Source organism: Lepidochelys kempii, chromosome 1, assembly GCF_965140285.1.
Source record: "Lepidochelys kempii isolate rLepKem1 chromosome 1, rLepKem1.hap1, whole genome shotgun sequence".
In the NCBI taxonomy this organism is placed as follows: domain Eukaryota; kingdom Metazoa; phylum Chordata; order Testudines; family Cheloniidae; genus Lepidochelys; species Lepidochelys kempii.
Window position 1 is genome coordinate 344,734,699 of NC_136380.1, and position 20,296 is coordinate 344,754,994.

At 49.5% G+C, this 20,296-nt stretch overlaps 1 protein-coding gene across 1 annotated transcript in view; it reads right to left on the minus strand.

Moving 5' to 3' along the window:
• Positions 1-20,296, minus strand: part of PLXNA4 (plexin A4) — a 577,474-nt gene that overhangs the window by 36,691 nt on the left and 520,487 nt on the right. Inside the window, exons 24-26 of the mRNA XM_073328857.2 lie at positions 12,668-12,827; positions 5,074-5,177; positions 1,635-1,734 (exon numbers count right to left, since the gene is read on the minus strand). Coding sequence (XP_073184958.2) covers positions 1,635-1,734; positions 5,074-5,177; positions 12,668-12,827 — 364 coding nt within the window. The remainder of the gene's footprint in view (positions 1-1,634; positions 1,735-5,073; positions 5,178-12,667; positions 12,828-20,296) is intronic.

A 20,296-nucleotide genomic window follows, 5' to 3' on the forward strand; every position in this document is an offset into this window, starting at 1 on the left:
GCCTGGGAAAGGGTCTCCCGGGGGAAAGGGTGGGAGCCTTATCCCGCGGCACCACGACGGCCAGGCTGGACGAGACACTAGTACATTTAGAAAGGGGGATGTTCCAGCACCGGCGAGGGCTACACATGTTGCTGCTGTGATTCAGGGCAGGCAGCCACGGCTGGAAATGGGTTCCTTCATGGGTAATCAGAGCAGGATCCTGAGAACCCACAACTCCCACTGGCTCCAGCAGAAGCTGCAGGTGCTGAACAGCCATCTGGGCTAGGCCCAAAGAGCTTCACAATCCGAGAGCTTGTCTTTCGGTGTGTGCTGGGCTTGGTACACACAATGGATAATGACCTCTCCCCCCAGCCATTTGCTCCCTCCTTCCCCCAATACACCCCATTCGCTACCCACCACTGTGTCATTCCCTCCTCCAAAGGGGGCTGCTCAGCTCATTGCACCCCAAACCTGCCCATGTGGATGGCATGATGCCCCATTGAAAGCCACCTCCATTAATGGAGGAACCCATTACTACTTCCCTTTCCAAAGGCCCAGGGTGACAGCCTGGGCAACCCCCCGGCCCTCCAGCAGCGCTACAAGTTAACTGTAGTTAACACACAGATGGTGACCCTTCCAGCAGCAGGTTCTGAAGCAGCTTCATTAATGCGTTACTGGCCGCCCGGTATTAATTACTGGATGGAATACTCATGTTAACTCTGGCTGCTGCTCCCTTTACTTCAATTAACAATCACTTCTGACCCACCACCTTTTTTCCCCACTCCCCCCTCAGCCCCTCTCCTAAAAATCCAGTAGCACAGAACTCAGGAAACATAACAATAATGAAACCACCCAAACCCCCTTCCTTGCAAAGGTCACAGTGTCCTTCCAGAATGGCAACAAGGCTGCAAAGAACATGAATATTAATAAGGCTTGGTGCATTGCCGGTGTCCTTGGAGTAAGGGGAAGCGAGTTCCTCTGGACGCTGAGTAACTGTACTTTCCCCCAAGCTACAGAGGATGACGAGGATCAGACTTACTTTCATATATTTAAAAAGACTGGATGAGGCAGCTGGATCCAGAGTAGTGGATGGTTTATATCACTCTCCTGTTGCACTCTGGGAACTCATTTCCCTTTAATCCTCACCTGCTGCTGCACTTCTTGAGCCAGAAGTCCAACCAACAGGCAGCTACGCATGTGGGGGCATCAGTGGCCGGTTGGGAAGGAGAGAGGAGCTGGTCTTGGTGACTCAGGGAAGCTCAGTTCTATTCTGGGCTTTGCAGCAGAATTTCCAGGGAACCCACTTTACCTCCCATGTCACTTAGCCTTAGTCTCCCCACGTGTACAATGGTAATAATGGAACTTGGGCCGCTCAGTAAAGTGCTTAGAGAGCTAACGAGCTTGAGAAGTGCTAACTTTTATTGTTCCAGGTGTAATCTCACCCTGGCCAAAGTCACCTGGATAAAAGAGTGAGCTTCCATAAACACCATTAATTAGAATAACTTAGCCCTTGGATTATCCAGTGCTTTTCATCTTCACTTGCTGTACAAATGCTAGTTGGCTGTGGCATGCTGTTCCCTTTGCAGGTGCTCAACATCTCCCCCATTGTGGCCACTAATATCTCCCCTAACGTACATCAGCAAACAGGCCCTTACCATACTTGCTAGCAGAGGTCCTGGAGACAGTGGAGTTGTTGACAGCATTGTAGGCAGTGACCTGCTTGGAGACTAATGCTACCACGGATCCATCTGGCACCTGCGAAGGAAAGAGAACTTACCAATAAGTCTCCTAGAGCTGGCCAAAAAGTGCACCCGATAACATAAAGGAAACCCAGCCAGTGAAACCCGAGCGATCAATCACTATTCCTGCTGAAAGGATCTCATTATTAGTTACTTATGGCCCACCCCTGCAAACCCTTCCTCATGGGAGTAGGGCCAAACCCTGCTCTCCCCCCTCATGCCTCCCAGTGCAAATCTGGAATCACTCTGCCTACTTGGTATGAAGGCAGAATCTGGCTCATACAGGGACTGACCCAGAGCCCTCTGTAATCAACGGGAGTCCTTCCATTGGCTGCAATGGGCTTTGGAGCAGGCCCTTAATGGGCTACTCCCATGAGCAAGGGTTTGTAGGACAAGGACATGGAATTAGGTCAAGGGCCTTGTCTTCGTACATGTCTGTAAAGTGCCCAGCGTGAGATCCATACCCACATGATTGTTTTTATAATGGACAAGAGATTGCAACAGGCTTATCTTTTAAAAGTAGGGAAGTGCCAATTCTTCTAATTGTTCAATAGTCCACAGAACAGGAGCGTGACATTCAAAAGGTCCATGACACAAGCTCTTATAATGAGAGATGGTCTGAAGAGTCTGAAATAGGGTTCAGCTAGAGCTTGGGGTTCAAGATCAAGACACATCAGGTTAGAAATCAGAGTAGACATGCACAGACTCCTGATAGGGCACAGGACTTTGCCACACCAGTAGGGCATTGTCACTACTACAACAGAGGGGGGAAATGGTGTCTCTATTGTTCTGCCCATGGAGATGGCGGCTGGAAATCTGTTGTGCTGCAGGAAGTCTCACATAACATCTCAAAGGAGGAGAGAGCCTCTTGAAATGAGACAAACCTGCCAATCCATTAGCTAGGCATTTGTGTGGCTTCCTTTCAAAAGCAAGTGAAACAATAAGCAATTCTGAGCCAATGTGGAAGCGAAGCTGTATCAGGAGCATCTTGGATACATAAGAAGTTATAAAAAGATGACCCCCCCCAAAAAAACACCCGTGAAGAGCCACTAGCTCTTGTCTCTGTAATAATAATAATTAGCTCTTATGCAGAATCTTTTCATCTTCAAAGCACTTTACAGATACTAATTAATCAGCTCTCTCAACACTTGAGTAAGGTCTCTGTGCTATTATCCACATATTGCAGATGGGGCACTCAGAGGTTAAGGTCCAGGTTTGTAAATGTATTTAGGCAACTAAAGATGCAGCTAGTGGGATTGTCCAGAGCGTGTCAGTACCAAACTCTCACTGCCATCAGATGTTTAACAGGGAGGGTGATTAACCGTCGGAACAACTGTCCTGGGGCTGTGGTGGATTCTCCATCACAGGCAATTTTTAAATCAAGGCTGGATGTTTGTTCTGAAAGATCTGCTCTGACTCAAACAAGGGAAGCTCTCTGGCGTGGGTTCTATGGGGGGTTGCACTAGGTGATCCCAATGGGCCCTTCTGATTTGGCAATGTAGGAAGAGGAGTTAGGTGCATTTCAAGATCCCACTCGGCACCTATCTACAGCCTTAGGCACCTAACTGTCTTTGGCAACCTGGTCCCACGTGACATGCCCAGAGAGCCAGTGCTTAGAACTCAGGAGCTCCCAGCCCTGTACTCAGTGTCAGATCCTTAGCTAGTGTACATTGGTGTGGCTCTACAATCTCCAGTGGAGCTACAGTGATTTACACCAGCTGAGGATCTGGCCTATAGCATTTACCGGCCGTAGATCTCAAAGCACTTTCCAACAGTAGGTAAGGACAGCTGTCCCCACTTCTTAATATCATTATCCACTCAGGGAAATGGCGCCCCCTATGGGGACAGAGTGGCTGAGCTGGGACTAGAACCAGGATCCGGTCAGCACCCTCACTGCTGTCCGTCCTCTCATCCTCCTGCTTCCAGATAACAGGCCCCCAACTCCTACTGCTGCTAATGTCAAAGATCCTCCGGAGCACAGTGGCCTTGCCCTCCAGGAGAAAATGTGTCATTCTCCCTCCCCTGCAGAGGGAGAGAATTAGCTTGTGTCCTGCTCATCTCCGCTCCCCATCTATTTCTAATCTGCTTGCCTTCCCCTGCCCCCTCCTCCATGCTAATCACCAGCCGCAGCCTGACATCTCATCTACTGCCAGTTGGGGGCCTTCAGTCAAGCCTTCCCTTTAAGAGGGTGGCGGCTTATCTCGCCCTCTAGCCCCACACCAAATAGTTTGCAGGAGGGCTTTTATTAGGTATCACTGGACTGACGTCAGTACGGACAATGCCAGCAGTAGTGGCCTGGGGGAGAGGTACAGGGCCCCTTCCTTCCCAGTGATTGGTATCTGAGTAGCTGTCAATCTTTGTCCCTTAAAGCAGAGTTGTTTTCCCTTCTTTTATTCCCCTTCCTAACACTGATCTGCCCTCTTCCCCGCCTATCGCACAGAGCAGAGTAGGCAGGGGGAAATCCTCACTAAAAGGAGAATCATGGGAGGTCGGTGTTAGTGCTGGCCATCAAATATTTGTCTGAACAGGTTTTTGTCGGAAAATGCTGATTCAACTAAACTGATTTTTGGTGCGAAATTGCATCGATTCTGATGAAAGTTTCCACAAAAACAAGTATTTTTGAAACAGAAGCAAAACTGTTCAGAAAAATTTTGAAATTTCATTTCAAAAACAAAAATTGTGTTTCAAACTGTAGTTTATTTTAATATTAGTGGCATTATTTTTACATTTTTTCAAGACCTGTCAGTAATAGTGCAGAATATGATGTCATATCATGTCAAATCATGTTCTCGTCTGACATAATATAATAGCAGAAGCCATTTTTATTGAACGTTTATATTATTTATTTTCTAAAAGCCATTCAGGGCAGCTGCTACTTAGTTCAGCTTGAAACATCTTATCCTATTTTCTAGCTCAAAGAGTCTCCTGTTTGTGTTGTAGTGAAACAGTCTGTGGGGGAAAGGGGGGAGCGATGGAACTTATTTACAGGGCGTCATTGTCTGGGATTGCTCTTTGCTTGTTCCAGCCCCAGATCTCAGACAGGGTTGGCAGGGGAGCAGCTGCTCAGATGATGAGAGCAGCAGTGTAACACTCCTGTGGAGAAGGAGAGAAGGTGCAAAGCGACTGTGTTAGGAGGTGCAAAGAGACTGTGTTAGGAGACCAGATGGTGCAACCTTGATGATCTCTGGGGTGAGCTCTGTCAGTGGCCTTTGAAGAAGGGGTAGATGGGTTGGGGCAGAGAGTGGCAGTACTTGGCAGTGCCAGTCCAGTTGTTTGATTGGCACTGAACCCTCCCAGCAGAGGCAGGTAACTTGGCCAGGCCTGTGTCCCTGGCAGAGGGCTCCTGTCTCATTACCTGGTAGTGTGCCAAGGTATTGAGTCTCTTCCAGTCGTTCTCTATCTTGGTGGTAATGTCTTCGTCCTGCAGGATCATTCGGGCCCCACTTGCCTGCCGCCACTCTGCAGCGAGAAAGGGCACATTTCACTCTGCTCTGCAGAGTCCCAGGAAGAAGGAGGCAGCTCAGCATACACCTTACACATGCAACATGGAGACCACATACCATCAAGCAGGACAACACCTGCCCACAAACACCTGACAAGAGACCCAAAGATATGCATAGTGCACAGAGATGCACACGACACCTCCCCCCACACACACAGAAAAAGGCACACTCCACATACATGCCCATGCCACGTATACCCCTGCAAACCAGAGACAGGTGAACCTTCAAAGATTCAGGGAGATGATTCAGAGAAGTATCCGAAAGCATAGGCTACATGGCAAAGTTCTGAGTCAGTTCTTACATTATCTGAATGGGTTTGCTTGCCTGGGATAAAAACACATATATCCCACTACCATTCATCACACACACCCATGAACCCAAAGTCTAACTCCTGGCTGAGATGAGCACAAAACAGCTCCTACGAGCTCAGCCTTTGGGATCATGCCATGTAGCTGTTGCCCATAGACCCCAGGGGCCTCTGAGTCTGGTCATAGGGCCATGGCCTTTTTGGGTTGCAAGGTATAGCTGATTGATGTCAGCTGATGATCCAAGCCATAGAGTGACAGCTCCTTGGGTGTAGACGGTGCTGTCCTTTGTGGTTTGCACAGCACCAAGTGGACCGCTGGGCTCGAGCAATATTGGTGCTTGTATGGCACTTTTCGTCCACAGATCGCCAAGCGCTGCCTGTAGAGATGGGGAGGCCCATTGCCACTCCTTTACAGACGAGGAGACAGCAGTGCACAGCCAGCCAGGGGCAAAGCTGGAGACAGAACCCAAGCTTATTGCCTTCCAATCCCACGCCTTGCCCATCGTAACACCCTGCCTCTTCCAACACAACCCTACCTAGCCACATGTAAATGCACAGGGATCCTGTTTCTCACCAGCTACAGCAGACATCTAATTTAATGCCTATCAGCATGGTATCTAAATGCCACGTGCTTGAATGATTATGTGGTGCTGGTAACTGTCTCTACATTCTTCTTACTGGGCAGTCCCATCTGGTGGCTGCCTTTGAGAGAATCTTATATTGAAACTAGGGTTGATACATACCTCCATCTGAACGGGACAGTCCCAGTTTCCCTCAGATTGAAGACTTGACTTATTTGCCCTTGGTCTAACCATGTGTGGGAATAGCCAATAGTACCATAAATGTGACCAAAGATGTCAAACTGTAGTTTAATTGGGAGAAACTACAGCCAACCATGGGTTAGCCATAGACAACTTTGGTTTAACCAAAGGCAAAAAGAACCACCCATGGTTCAACCATCGCAGTCACTGCCAAATACAGTTTAACCACGAGCCTGGTCATCATAAACCATACCCATGTCCTTGAGTTAATTAAAATGAACCTCTGAATGTGGAAACATCACCTGCCAACTGTCTTTACTGCTTCCAATGTAAAAAGTCAAGAGTTGTTGCAAATTTCTTTTGGTTTCAGCAATTTTCTCATCCCATAATTAAACTTTACTCATAAAACTGACCCTTGCTTTTACTATTCATTTGAATTAGCAGAAGATCAGGTGCTGAGTGTTTATTGCTGGATGTCACTGAGAACAGAGATCTCTCAAGGATGTAGCAGTTGGCTGGTCAGTAATGGGTACCATGGTTAGGGATGACCCCATATTGGCCAGGATTTATCCCAACTCCTTAAATCACACCCACGGTATCACAGTATTGTCAAAGCACGACCCTTTGCTCCTAGCCACACCTGCAAAGAATCCCAGAGCCCAGCTGTTCAAGACCCAGGTGGTGCAGGGACTGGAGCATTGGGAGGGGAGGAGCATCCGGAAGGAGCTCTTTCTATTACAGAGTCCCGCGCAGAGGTCCACTGCCACTTTGTCAGTGCCTCCTGGGGCTTTCCTCCTTGGATCCCTGATCCTTGCCAGCACTGGCTGCTCCTGTGTCTAATCCCCTTCCCCCACCCCAAAAAAAGCAGGATCCCTGGGCAGTGGCACTGTAATCGTTCGGTGCCGTACACACTCCTACATAGCTAGGTGAGCAGTCAGACATGCCCAGTTCTCAGTTTTGTGGTTGGGTCGGGAACGGAGGGCAAACATGGCTTTTGTCTGTCTTTGCCCTCCCGGTATCCTAGGGCTGTGCAGGGCTGATCTAACTCATGCTCTGCTTCCGACGGGCTCTGGGGGGGCAGAGAATAGCCATAGTGCAGTGCACTCCAGTCACCCCCAGCCACCCTCTCAGATTCCCCCATTTCCTGGGGACTGGCAGCAGGGCTAATGTAGAACCATGACACCAGCTCCACACTGGTCAGGGCATCCCCTGTGCGGGAGGGTTTCTCATTTCCACCCACTTTAAGGCCCCTTTAATCAGGCCCATTGATTTTACATTTATTTCTCATCTGTTTCATTCTTTTTCTCCCAGGCTAGCCCAACGGGCTGTGTTTAGGTTGGGAACTCTGCACGGGAATGTTTCTGATTTCAGAGTAACAGCCGTGTTAGTCTGTATTCGCAAAAAGAAATGGAGTACTTGTGGCACCTTAGAGACTAACCAATTTATTTGAGCATGAGCTTTCGTGCTTATGCTCAAATAAATTGGTTAGTCTCTAAGGTGCCACAAGAACTCCTTTTCTTTTTGGGAATGTTTCTAGCCACACAAGAGCCATTCATGTCCAATGGTGAAAATCCACTGAAGGTTTGAATTCTGAAGCTCTTACTCAGGATTTCTTGAATTTTTTTCTCTGGCCAAGCGCCATGGACTTCAGCTGGCATCTGGGTGAGGGCTGAGAAGGGACTCCAGAATATGGCCCACTGTCTTTAGTGGGAGTTTAGTCTGAGTAAAGACACCCTCTTTAGTAATTAACATCTCAGTTTACCCAACTGTTCCTTAAATACCCTTTCCCTCTCTGCTAGCACTAACAGGCTTGGTCACTCCCAGCGTTGAAAGGGAAGTGGTAGATGCGGGGAGGACAGGAAGGAGATAAAAGTGACCCCTGCATTCATATTCACAGCACTAAGTGAAGATTGTTAGCTTTCTCCTCAACCGCTGCTCCCCGGCCCCTCTCCCATCAGATCAGCGCACTCCTCACAGCAATGGCACAAAGGAGAGACACACTCCAATCCAATTTGTTTCACTTGTACTTTCCAGAGTGCGGGAGGGAGGTAAAAATCCCATTATCTTTATCTTGCCTTCCAATCGGGAGTGGCGGTAAATGCAAACTCAAGAGACAGTTGCTGTGAACTCTATATTTCATTTTGCAGACAGTGTACCCTTTTATTGCATGCAGGAATGACTTATTTTTTAAAAACCTCTTTTAATTCAAGGGAAAAGGGAAATTCCAGAGGCCTTTGACAAGAGGGTTATTTGAGCTGCATCTGATGTCTGGGTGGGGCTTGCGGACTCCCAGGGAGAAGCCCAGAATCTTGGAGCCCTACTGTTTAATCCCATTAACCACTTCCCCTTCCCTGCGAGGTTCTCCAGTGGTGCTGCAGAGTGGAATGAGTTAACCCTGCCCACACCCCCTCTGAGGCAGGTGAGCATTAACAGCCCTATTCCACCAAGGAGGAAACTGAGGCAGAGAGAGAGATTCAGGGGAAGATTTTCAAAGGCACAAAAGGGCAACTAGGTGCTTGGGTCCCATTTAAAGTCAGTGAACGTTGGTCAGCTCACTCCCAGGTGTGTCTTAGATGAGCTTGCCCAAGGACACATCAAGAGTTCATGGGAGAATCCAAACCCCCTGACTTCTAGGCCTTGGCTTTAGCCAGGAGACCACCCTTGCTCTTTAAAGGAAGGCATTGATTGTAACACGCTTAGCCAATACTACTAGGCCCCGAACGCGTAGGCATTTTGGGAGTATCTCACCTACTCCATACCCTGGGTGCCCTCCCTAATAGGCCCTGGCCAAGATATTCTGATGTGATTAGTGACTTTGGATGCTTCAGTTTTTGGGCCCCCAACTCCTTGTGCCTTAAAGGGGCCTGATTTTCAAAGGGTGTGCACTGGGCACTTTCTGAAACCTGGGCCCCTTTAAAGCATTTCAAGCTGCACCCCCAAAAATTAAGGGACCCAAAATCACTAGTTACTTTGGTACCGAAGTGCTGGAGTAGGCAGGACACTTTTCACACCTAACAGTGATTGCCAGACATGGGATGGGCCAGCCCAGGGGATTAGACATGAGATGAGGAGCCTTTCCTCCCTATGCTACAGGAAGTGGTTGGCACTGCTGGTGGGCAGAGGGGCCAAGAACTCCCACTGCAGATGTGAGAAAGGGAAGAGCCCCACTAGGCCCCATCTAGTCCATCAACATGTCGGTGCAGGGCCGTCCCGCTCCTGTATTAGTGTTTAATTCAAATGGGTTATAGAGACTAAATGAACTCCCCACCCCAGAGTTGATCCTTCCAGGTCACAGCACACAGACAGGGGCACTTGCCCTGCTATTGTCCGGGCTGTACCTGTCCACTGCCCAGGGCTGTCAACCCATCACTTTCCACCAGCACTATACTCCCTGTTAAAAGCAACCAGAGCACAGGAAGGGGGGAATTTCTTTGTTTGGAGAGAGTCTGTTTTGGGATTCTCCCCCACCCCCGAATGCTCTTTTAAAGATGTGGCTATTGCTTTGGTTAGGATTTTTGAAATGGGCGCTGTAAAAAGAAGCCTTAAGTAATTTGGCTTTTGGACTAAAATGCTTCCTTCCATCTAAGCAATGGGCCCTCACCCTGGACAGAGAGCCCTGCAAAGCAGCCCTGGAAATGCAAAACTGTTTTTCTCTTCCGAGACCCATGGAGATTAAGGTCAAGATGGGACCACTGAGAGCTAGTCTGACCTCCTACATAACGCTAGCAAGAGAAGTTCACCCGGTGAGTCCTGCTGTTCGAAGTGCTCACACCAGGATTGCACTGATCCCCAGAGCTTTATGGTCACTTAGACCAGTGCTTCTCAAGCTATCTGATGTGGGGGACTGGCAATTTTTACCCCAATGTTTGCGCAGACCGGCAGCAGATGGCTCGCGGACTGCCACTGGTCCGCAGACCACCACTTTGAGTAGCACTGACTTAGACTATGAACATCCGAAGAGCAGACCCCCCCACTTTTCCACCTTGTGTTCCTTTCACTATCATCAAAGGACCCCATGTTCCAAGGAGCTTCTGTCTCCCTGTGAGGAATGGCTGTGACTCCCTCTGGACATACACCCCTCTTCCCCACCAGGCTCCCCCAAAGAGAGTTACTCCTCCATCCTCATTAGCAGGTGAGCTAAGAAAGCCTGTTGCTTTACTCAATGCTGGGAACAGGCTTGCCCTGGACGAGGCATGCCTAGGTCTTTTCCATCTTCAGTGCGGATGACTCATGTCAATAAACTCTTTATTAATCAGCCCCTTTACGGGCATGAAAAGTTCTTCCTTCCTGGGGGCAGGTGTGTATAATGCCTGTTAATCCCCACTGGATCCCACTATCCTACCCGCCCCCAATCATTCAGCAGCTCCAACACATGTGTAAGGACCAGAGCAGAGATCACACAGCTCATTAGGGCCCTAATCCAAACTCTTCTAGGAAGCGGGGGAGGGGGAGGTTGTTCTGGTTCAGATCCAGCTGAGAGATAGGTCCACGCTCGGAGGTTCAGAGTTGGATCTAAACCTGCCCTCAGTTTGGAGAGGGCATGGGATCTGGGGGTCTTGTTCAGGCCTAGCTGATTAAGGCCAAAGCAAATTAGCCTTAGAACATAGCCCATTTGTCCCCTAGAGATCATCATTGTCCAAGGTGGTTCCAATCCAGCCTCAGCCCCTCATAGTGCTTGTGGAATTCCTGGTTCCCTGTCCTACCAATGCCACTATGTATTCCGCAGTGTCCCAGCAGATCCCAGCACCCTCTGTCAGTGCCCACCCTTGGATCCAAACTTAATGTTTCCCCTGGCCCCAGCCCGGCACAAGGCCTGGGTCAATATATCCGGCCCGAATCCGCCGCACCCCCGGTCTCCAGTTCCTGGCTGGCCTCACTCTCACCCTCATCCAGTCCCTCGCTGACAGTCGTCCGCTCCAAAAACATCTCGGGTTCATTCTTGCTAATTTATACGATTTGGTTTTTACTGCTGCTGCTTTTGGCAGCTTGTTCCATTATTTTAACCACCCTTTGTGAGCAAGAATCCTGCTGCAATTGCTGACAGGCATCCCTCTCCTCCTCCCTCTTTCCTCCTCCCAACTTAACTTCAATCCCTGACCTCTCATTTCTGCCTTCATTATCATCCTAAATGGTTTCTTGGCATCAGTCCATTCCTTTTCCTCTGGGTTTCGCGTCTGCTTTTGCAGGATTTTATAGACTCCATAATTTTCCACTCAAGTCTCTTTCATTTAAGGTCACAGAGGGAAAATTCCGGCTAGTCTGCTCCCAGGATGAAATCCCAAGTACCCTACCAGGAACCATAAGGGTGGCCCTAAGCAGCACTTAGTACAGTGCTGTGTCCTGTCATTCTGTCCTCCTGCTAGAACCCAAGAGGAGCTATCTGGGACCTGCTGTTATACCTGATTGCAGATCTCTCAGCTTTCACTTCAGATCTAGGCTAGGAGAGGTTTCTGTTTATGCAACCCTAAACACTATAGCTGAGAGCCGGTGCATGAGAACAGCAATATGAACCTGACTAGACATGTAACTGAAATGGACATGTCTCGCTCCATTCTCCAAGCCGAGTGAAGTGCTGCAGAGCAAACAACTTGTCATGGTGAAAAGTGCATGAGCTCTGTGAAGTCCTTTGGTTTATAACACTCTGAGGCAGTAATGTAATGTAGAGAGAAGCCGAACACCACTCTGGAGCCCTGGGTGCGTATCTGCCGCTCCTAGGCAGGGAGGAGACTCAGCTACTTTCCTGGCACTATCCCTTGTCCCTGCTGCTCTCTACTGTGGGATCTAGGCAGGGTAGGCAGCCAGCAGCGGGTGGGGTGGGTTGGGGACCACAGGGAGTCACATCACCCATCCCTGTGGCCAGTGGGGCTTGGGGCTGGAAATCAATACTACCTGGGCCAACTGGCTGTCTCAGTGAGGGTGTAAACCCCATCTGAACCCTCCACCCTGACAGAAGGCGTAGCAAGAAATCTCAGCAAGAGGAACCTAACCGAGATCACCATCACTCCTGGGGGTTTTCCAGCAGGATGGGGCAACTGGGCTCTAGGGTTCTCAGGGCTGCAGCGACCCTTTCCAGTCCTTGGCCAGCTGGGCTCCTCTGCGCAGGGGCGGGAACACAGGCTGCTCTTCCCTTTGTGGCTGTCCTTGAGGCAGGAGGAGCAGAGGTGTATGGTCTTGAGGGCAGGGAGGGTCTCGTGTCTCCAGTTATTGATCCCTCCAGCCTCGTCTCATTCCTGCTGCTTTGCTCTGAACACGCCGCAGTGAGTCCCCTTCTGTCTGGTGAGGTAGTGCTCAGAACTGAACACAAGGGCCCAGATGGGTTTGAATTACAGCCTTCCCTGCTCCCCTCCCCCCTCCGTGATGGGCCACATGCTCACATACCCAGGTCCATGTCAGCAGCTTTGGGCCTGTGGGAGCACGGCACATTCTTGAAGATGGCGTCAAGAATCTTCTCCTTGACCTGCGTGATGGTGTCACAGTTGAGGATCTTCACGGGGATCTCTGGGCTGTTCACGTTGTCGGGGTTCACGCAGCTCAGGACCTGAGGGAGGGAGACAGAGTGGCAGTGAGAAAAGCCAGACCCTTGGTGAAGACATGGGAGCTGCTCATCGCTACTCCTTCCTGGACAGCTCAGAGCTAGCCACTGGGTCCTACAGCATGGATGGCTCCAGGACAAACCTTCAGGTGACTCTAGCCAGGAATGGTACAAGAATCATGCTCAGCATCTGCATGGCTCATTAACGAGGACCTGGTCATTCTTCTCCCTCACAGGAGACCCAGGGACCTGGTTCCAAACAAGGTGTCTATATCGGTTAATCCACAACGGGGCTGCCTACACTCCCTTACACCAGGGTCGGTTAGCATTACACAGGGTCTGCTCCTGCTCCCACTGAAGCTAAAGGCAAATGTCTCACTGTCTTTAATGGAAGCAGGGTTTGGCCCTTAGCTAGATGCTCTGGAGTCCCAGCTGCCTGCTCAGGATCTTACAACAAGCAGGATGCAGATGGCTGTCTGCTCTCCTTGTCTATCTCTCTTCAACCCCTTCCCCACTACATGGGGACCTCTCCCAATGGGTTGGAGTCACAATACCCAGCTATCTCATCAAAGTGGCAGTCCTTACATTGAATTTCCTTGAGCCTCACCTTGGCTTCTCTTCTGTGATTGCGATCCAGGAGCCCATTACTGCCAGCTCTGCATTTGCCATCAGGATACTTGTCCCATTAGGAACGGGACAGTGGCCAACCAACCAACTCATTTCACACAAGCCACTGACAAAATGCTCACAGCTTTCCATCAGTGCTGACCCTGGGCTAGATCTGAACTGATGACCTAAAAGTTGAAAGGACCTTGGGCCCTTTAATAATCCTCCAAGTCCTCCACAGCCCCTTAGAGAGCTTCACAGTTCAATAAACGCCTCCTTGGGTTGCACTGGCAGCCTTGGTTCGAATGTTCAGGTAGCATGGTCTTGAATCCCTGAACTCCTAGTTTGTTTTCTGTCCAAACTCTTCTGCAAAATGAGGTGACAGGCCGTACAGCCTCTGCACCAGGTGAATTCCATTACTTGGAAATACAAGGATTCTTGAATAATTACATCTTGCTCTGGCACTTGGCACAAGAAACGTTACCCAACTAAAGAGGCCTCTGATTCCTCGGAGGACAACAGCATCTGCTCCCCAGCCTCTGTGCAACAGCTAAATGCAAAGCAGATGGGGGCCAGAAGGGGGAGGGGATGTCTTAAAGTCACACACAGAATGTAATCGAAATTTGGCCACTAACTCACAGACATTTATAAGTTCAGCATTCTGTTTTTTTCTCGGCGAGGGAGGGTGAAGTGTATAAACGTCTATAAACTTAAGGCACCTTTATATTTTGGAGGGTAGTTAAATTGAGCTGCAGGTTGCATGCGATTGTTAAAGTTCCCATGGCCCTTTTACAAGAGCAGGAGTGTTAATCTTGGTGTCCTGGCCAAATTATTTTGACTGTAAATTCCCATGTAGTGTTTCATAGCTCCAGGATTCACTAGATATGGGATTCTTCTTCACTTCCTGTCCTGATCTACTGAGCAGTGCTGCAGTCACCCCAGAGGCAGCTGCTTTTCAGTGGTCACTGTATGTTGTTTGCAAAGGGCTTTGGAATCTTCTAAATGAATGGTGCAATATCAATGTAAGATATTAATAAGATTATAATACAGTTATTTATGTGTCACTCCAAGAGTGTAGGAAAAGCATAAATTCAGTTAATAAACCATCAAATAATAAAATAACAAGTAAGATTTCTATAGCATCTTTCACCTCAAAGGATCTCACAGATGTTTACAAAGAGCACCACTAAAATGAAGCCACCGCAGGGTGTGATCAACTTGCACCTATCACGCTGCACAACTCCGGGGATGGGAAATTTTGATCAAGGACACCTGGGCAAAGCCTAGCTCTTGTGAAAAATCCTGAGAGAGGAGTTCTTGCTCAGGTGTTTCCCCTACAAAGTGAACAGCACAGGGCTCCTTTGATTGATAGTGGACGCATGATGGATTGAGCTGACCCTGACGAGAATGGACCCTGTCGATTTTATCCCTAGCAAGGGATGTTGGAAGCGGTCCTGATGCAGCATGCTGGTTATTTACCATCCTGCCACCCATGGCAAGATCTCACAGGGGAGTCAGAATGCACAGCAGTATGTCTGTGTCTCAGGTTTGCCTGCAGCAAGCTCCCTTTAATTTTACAGCAGCCACATTGATGTCCAAACTCGAGGTGGCTACCTGGCTTCACATTTGACAATGGAAACAAAACAGCCTTTTGCTGACTCAATCAAAAGGTGCAATTAGAGATAGGCACCTGACCAGCTCGGGATTTTCAGGATAAGGCAGGGAGGCTCCTTCTTTCTCTACCACAGCATCACCTAGAACTGACCCTTGGAGGAAGCAGCCAGCCCTTTTTACCTGCTGGTTGGGCCCTGATTGGCTTCTGGTAGCTCCCAGCCCTTCTGGCTGCTGGAGGACCAATTCTCACTGGTTCTACCTGCAACTGATCCTGGGTGGGCTTTCCTTAGGCCATTCTTGGAGGTCTAAATTTGTTTCTTTGAGTGGTGTGTGCCACAGCACGGGGCGACAAATGCCTAGTCCAGCCCATCACAGCCCATTCCAGTGAAAAGGTCCTCAGGGTGGGGATGGGAATGGATGTTCTCCCTTAAACTGTGAATGGGGTTGGGAGAGATTAGACGCACAGGTACTCTCATAATGGGACAGAGCAATGACTGTTCAGTCCCTGATGGTGACTAATGCCACCTGTTTTGGAGGAAGATATCAACTCCCAGTAACGCCCATTGTGTGATGCTGTATAAGCACTTGGATAGTACCTGTGATGTGCACCCTAGGGAGATGTCAAGCTGTTTTAACTTTGTTGCCTTTGAATTTCATGGGGCATCCTCTCCTTGTGGTGTTAGAAAAACTCCCTCTGGACCAGTCGTTCTATGATATGCCTTGTACACATCACCCCTCGCTTTTTTCTTTCCCAGACCAGTCATGCTGGAGGGACAAGGGGAGAACAAGACTTCATTTGGGGGTAGCTCTTCAAAGACCAGGGCAGGAGCTCCCAAACGCTCTTCTTTGGGAACGTAACCCATCTCTGCAGGAAATCCAAACCAAACGCAGAAAGGGAACCATTACATCAGTCACCTCCCTGTACTTGCAAAGGCCAGAACCATAGTTCTCAGGGACCAAAAACTCAAAGAGACAAGCCCTGCGGCTTGGAGCTAACTCTAGACAATGAACTTCCTCCATGCATTGCAACTGGGGGGTGAACCGTCCACTCCCTAGTGGGAAAGCCGGAGATGCCCCTAATGAGTCTCTGAGCATCCCCCATAATCAAATTCACGGCCATTAAAAACACGTCACAGACTGTGAAATCTGGTCTTCCCCCGTGAAATCTGTTGTTTTGTGTACTTTTATCTTATACTATATAGCTTTCAAGGGGGAGGCCAGCGTTTCTTAAACTGTGGATCCCAACCCAAAAGGCGGTCATGGGGGGTGGATCACAAGGTTACTGTACGGGGGTCATGGTATTGCCACCCTTACTTCTGCACTGCATTCAGAGCCGGGTGACCGGAGAGCGGCGGCTGGTGGCCAGGCACCCAGCTCTGAAGTCAACGCCCCACCACCGCCAGCACAGAAGTAAGGGTGCAATACCATACCATGCCACCCTTTACTTCTGTGCTGCTGCCTTCCGAGCCGGGTCGCTGGAGACTGGCGGCTGCTGGTCAAGGGCCCAGTTCTGCAGGCAGCACAGAATCAGCGGTGGCAATACCACGACCCCCTACAATAACCTTGTGAGCCCCGGGAGCCCCTTTTGGGCTGGGACCTCTACAGTTACAAACCTGTGACATTTCAGATTTAGATATCTGAAATCATGAAATTTATGACTTTTAAAATGTATGCCATGTAATTGACCAAAGTGGACCGTGAATTTGGTAGGGCCCTACCCATAACGCCCTGGGCTGGTGGACATCTCCTTTGACCCTTTCATGTAGGCTGTGGGATCCAATGGGGGTTTCTCCAGGGTCCACATGATCCCCCAGCATACAAATGGCCAGATTCAGTCCCACTCAGCAGACCGAACCCCATGCATGTCTGGAGGGATTCTGCCTGGGGAGGGCAGCTTTAAACTCCGGCGGGGTTGCCACAGGAACCCTCTGGAGGAAGCTGATCAGTAGATGAGCATCCCCTGCCTGGCCTGGTTCCACCCCTTCCAGGACTGGCTCCACTCATGTATTGGTTGCATGGGACAGCTCCAGTCCCCATGCTAGGGCAGAGCTTGCCAGCAGCTTGTGCCTGGGGACTTTCCATTGCAGCCGTGGGTGACGCGGACCCCAGGACCGTCACAGTGGTCCAGTGAGGCACATTCCTTAGAGCCGGGAGGGGGAGGTTCCTGGTGGCTTGCACTGCTTTATTGGGCTGTGTGCTTCATGGAGACTGTGATACTCACACCAACGCATGAGCAGCCAGCCCCCAGCCATTCACAACCTGTCCCCAAGCCCTGCAGAGAACCGCCAGACAGCTCCTGAGACGAGACATTTCTGCCCTCCCTTGTCGCCTGTCCTGCTTTACCCAGGCCTCTCCTGTGAGGTCACTGGAAGAGCTGAGGGAAGGCTTTGCAGCTGATAGAAAGTCCCCACTGTGTAACGCCACACTGTGACAGGTGACGACTCTGCTGAGAGGGAGCAAACGGGGCACCAATTATGGAGGCAGCATGGTCTAATGGACAGAGCACAGGGCCACGTGTCTGGAGACCTGGGTTCTAACCCCAGCCCTACCATTGAGCTGCTGGGTGACCTTGGGCATATCATGTCTTTGTGCCTCTGGTTCCCTTCCAGTCCCTTATCTGCTTACATCGCAAGCTCTTCGGGCACATGCTGATCCCAAACTGTGTGTATATGCAGCACCCTGTTCTCAGTTGGGGCTTCTAGGTAAATTATAATCACATCTTGGGGACATTTACACTGAACTGCACTGAGGCCTGGACACATCTGTGCTGTCATATGGAGACAACTGCACCCAGAGGACAGCAGTGGGGGAGTGCCAACCCTTCCTCTCCTGCTCTTCGCTCTGGGTTAGCGATGGCAGGGTGGGGCTGGAAGGAGGCATTCAGTGGCAGTGCTTGGCAGAAATCAATGTGGGAGGTAATCCCCAAAGAGGAGAGACATGGGAGAGCCCTTTTATGCCTCATTAGTGGCCTATTTCCCTCCGACGGGCCTTAACCCAGTGCTGCTTGGAGTGTTTTTCTCCCAACAGGGTTCGGTGTCAACCGACGTTAAGGGATTAGGCTATTAGTGCGAGAGCCGTCGCAGTGCGCAGGGACCACACAGTGTGCACACGCCGCTCAGAGACCGACACGCGCTCGACCCTTATCGGACACCCCACCACACACACCCTAACTACAAAATTCTCTCAACAGCTTCAAAGGGACTTCGGGGCCTTTGCTCCTCTGCATTATATGTGTCAATTTGTGTTATTTGTGCCGAGACAGGAGACGAATCATTGTTCATTCCCAGCAGAGGAAGGCAGGGAGGTGGTGCAGGGCGAGGGGCTTCACATAGAATCATAGAATCATAGAATATCAGGGTTGGAAGGGACCTCAAGAGGTCATCTAGTCCAACCCCCTAGTGTCTTAGCACCCTCAGCTCCCAGTGAAGGCAATGGGCTCTCAGCACCTTGCAGGCTAGGACCTTAATGGCTCTAAGATACGGAACAACCTAGGTGAGCTTTATAAAAGGATTGTAAAGCAGGCAGAGGTTCACTCCCATGTGATTAAGACACATAACACCAGCTGGCTCTATTAGAGACAGCACTCGCTGTGCTATTTATCTGAATGTACAGGAATTAGAGTTTGAAGAGATGCTCATCGTCGACTGTGATGCAACTTATTTTTGAGCTGAGCATCTGACCAGTAAAAATCTGTGCTCCCTTTGGCACTCTCTGACTGATTGACTCCTTAGGTACCTGCTGCCTCCAGGGGGTATTCACACCAGTAGACAGAACATTACACAATGCCTAGACATTGCCTTCCTCTACAGCATGTGGGTGCAGTCACTTGCAGGGATTATCTGGGTGTTTCTCACTTAACCACTTCCCTGTCATTGCAGGGACCTCAAGCACCTGGTGCACCTTGGTCCCTCTTATTCTCTGCCTGTGGCACGTCATAGTTCAGTCTCCTGTGGGCAGTAATACTTTGTTCTCATTTCGGTTGTTGGGGGTGGTGTTGGTGGCCTGTCATACACAAGAGGTCAAACTAGATGATCTGGTGGGTCCTTCTGGCCTTGAACTTTAGGACTCTGTGACATCACTTTCTAGATAGACTGGCAGGACTTTTCTGCCAGGTATGGGCAACCTGGTTTGGAGCTGAACCAGCCCCAAGCAGTGTAACCTAGTCAGCGAGGCACATGCGTGAGGGTCAGAAATTCCTGACGGCAATACTGAGTCCCTAAATTCACTTCTCCTGATTCTGTTTTCAGTAATTATTTAAATAAATATATGAATAATAAAACATTGTATATAAAAAACCTCATCCTTCCTAAACCCTCGACTGGCACCTCATGGCCAATTGCTACAAACAGCCATTTCCAAGTGTCATGTACCAGGGACCCTGGGTGTGTTGGGTGGATTAAGATCGTATAGCCACACCCTGGCACACGCCAAACTCCGTGATTGCTATCCAGATATAGTGCAAAACTCTTCAGCGGGGACCAGCTGACTTAGGGAGAGGAGGGATTGGGATTTGCTTCGATGGCATTTCTATCACATTAACAGAAATCTAAAGCAGTTCTTCCTTTGTTTCTTTTTTTAAAACAACTCAAAAACAACATCTATTTATTGGGGAAAAACAACCCAGTTGAAACAAGAGAGAGACCAAAAGGAAGGAAAGCCTCATTTGTATTCTGCTTCTTTTTAATCTCCATTACCATAGTCGATCTCTGTAAATCGGGTAAGATTCCTATCGGGATATATTTGCTTGCTCTTGAGATGTAAGAGGGAAAGCTGATTAACATCAAACAACACACAAGTGAATGGAAGAGAGTTTTGTTCAGGCTGATGTATAATTACTTCCCCTTCTCACTGGCTGCTTTATATCCACCAGCCATAAAAGACTGGAGGGATTTCCTTGGTGAAAAGGATGGCTCTTTCTTTCTGGGTCTGTATTTTTCTCTCCCTTTCCATGTTTCTCCAAGTGCGATCTAGGCCCCATGACGCTAAGTGTGGACAAGCACGTAGTGAGACAGTCCCTGCCCTGAACAGTTTACAATCTAAACAGGCAAGACAGACAAAGAGCAGGGAAAAGGAGGAATTATTGTTTTATACACGTGCAATGGAGGCACAGACAGATTAAGGGACTGAGCCATGGTGACACATGGAGTTGGGGCCTGACCCTGGGCTCTCCTGAGTCCCTGTCCAAGTCCTTGACCACAAGAACATCCTTCCTCTTATTTTACACCCCTCACCACATTAGCAAAGCAATTAATCTC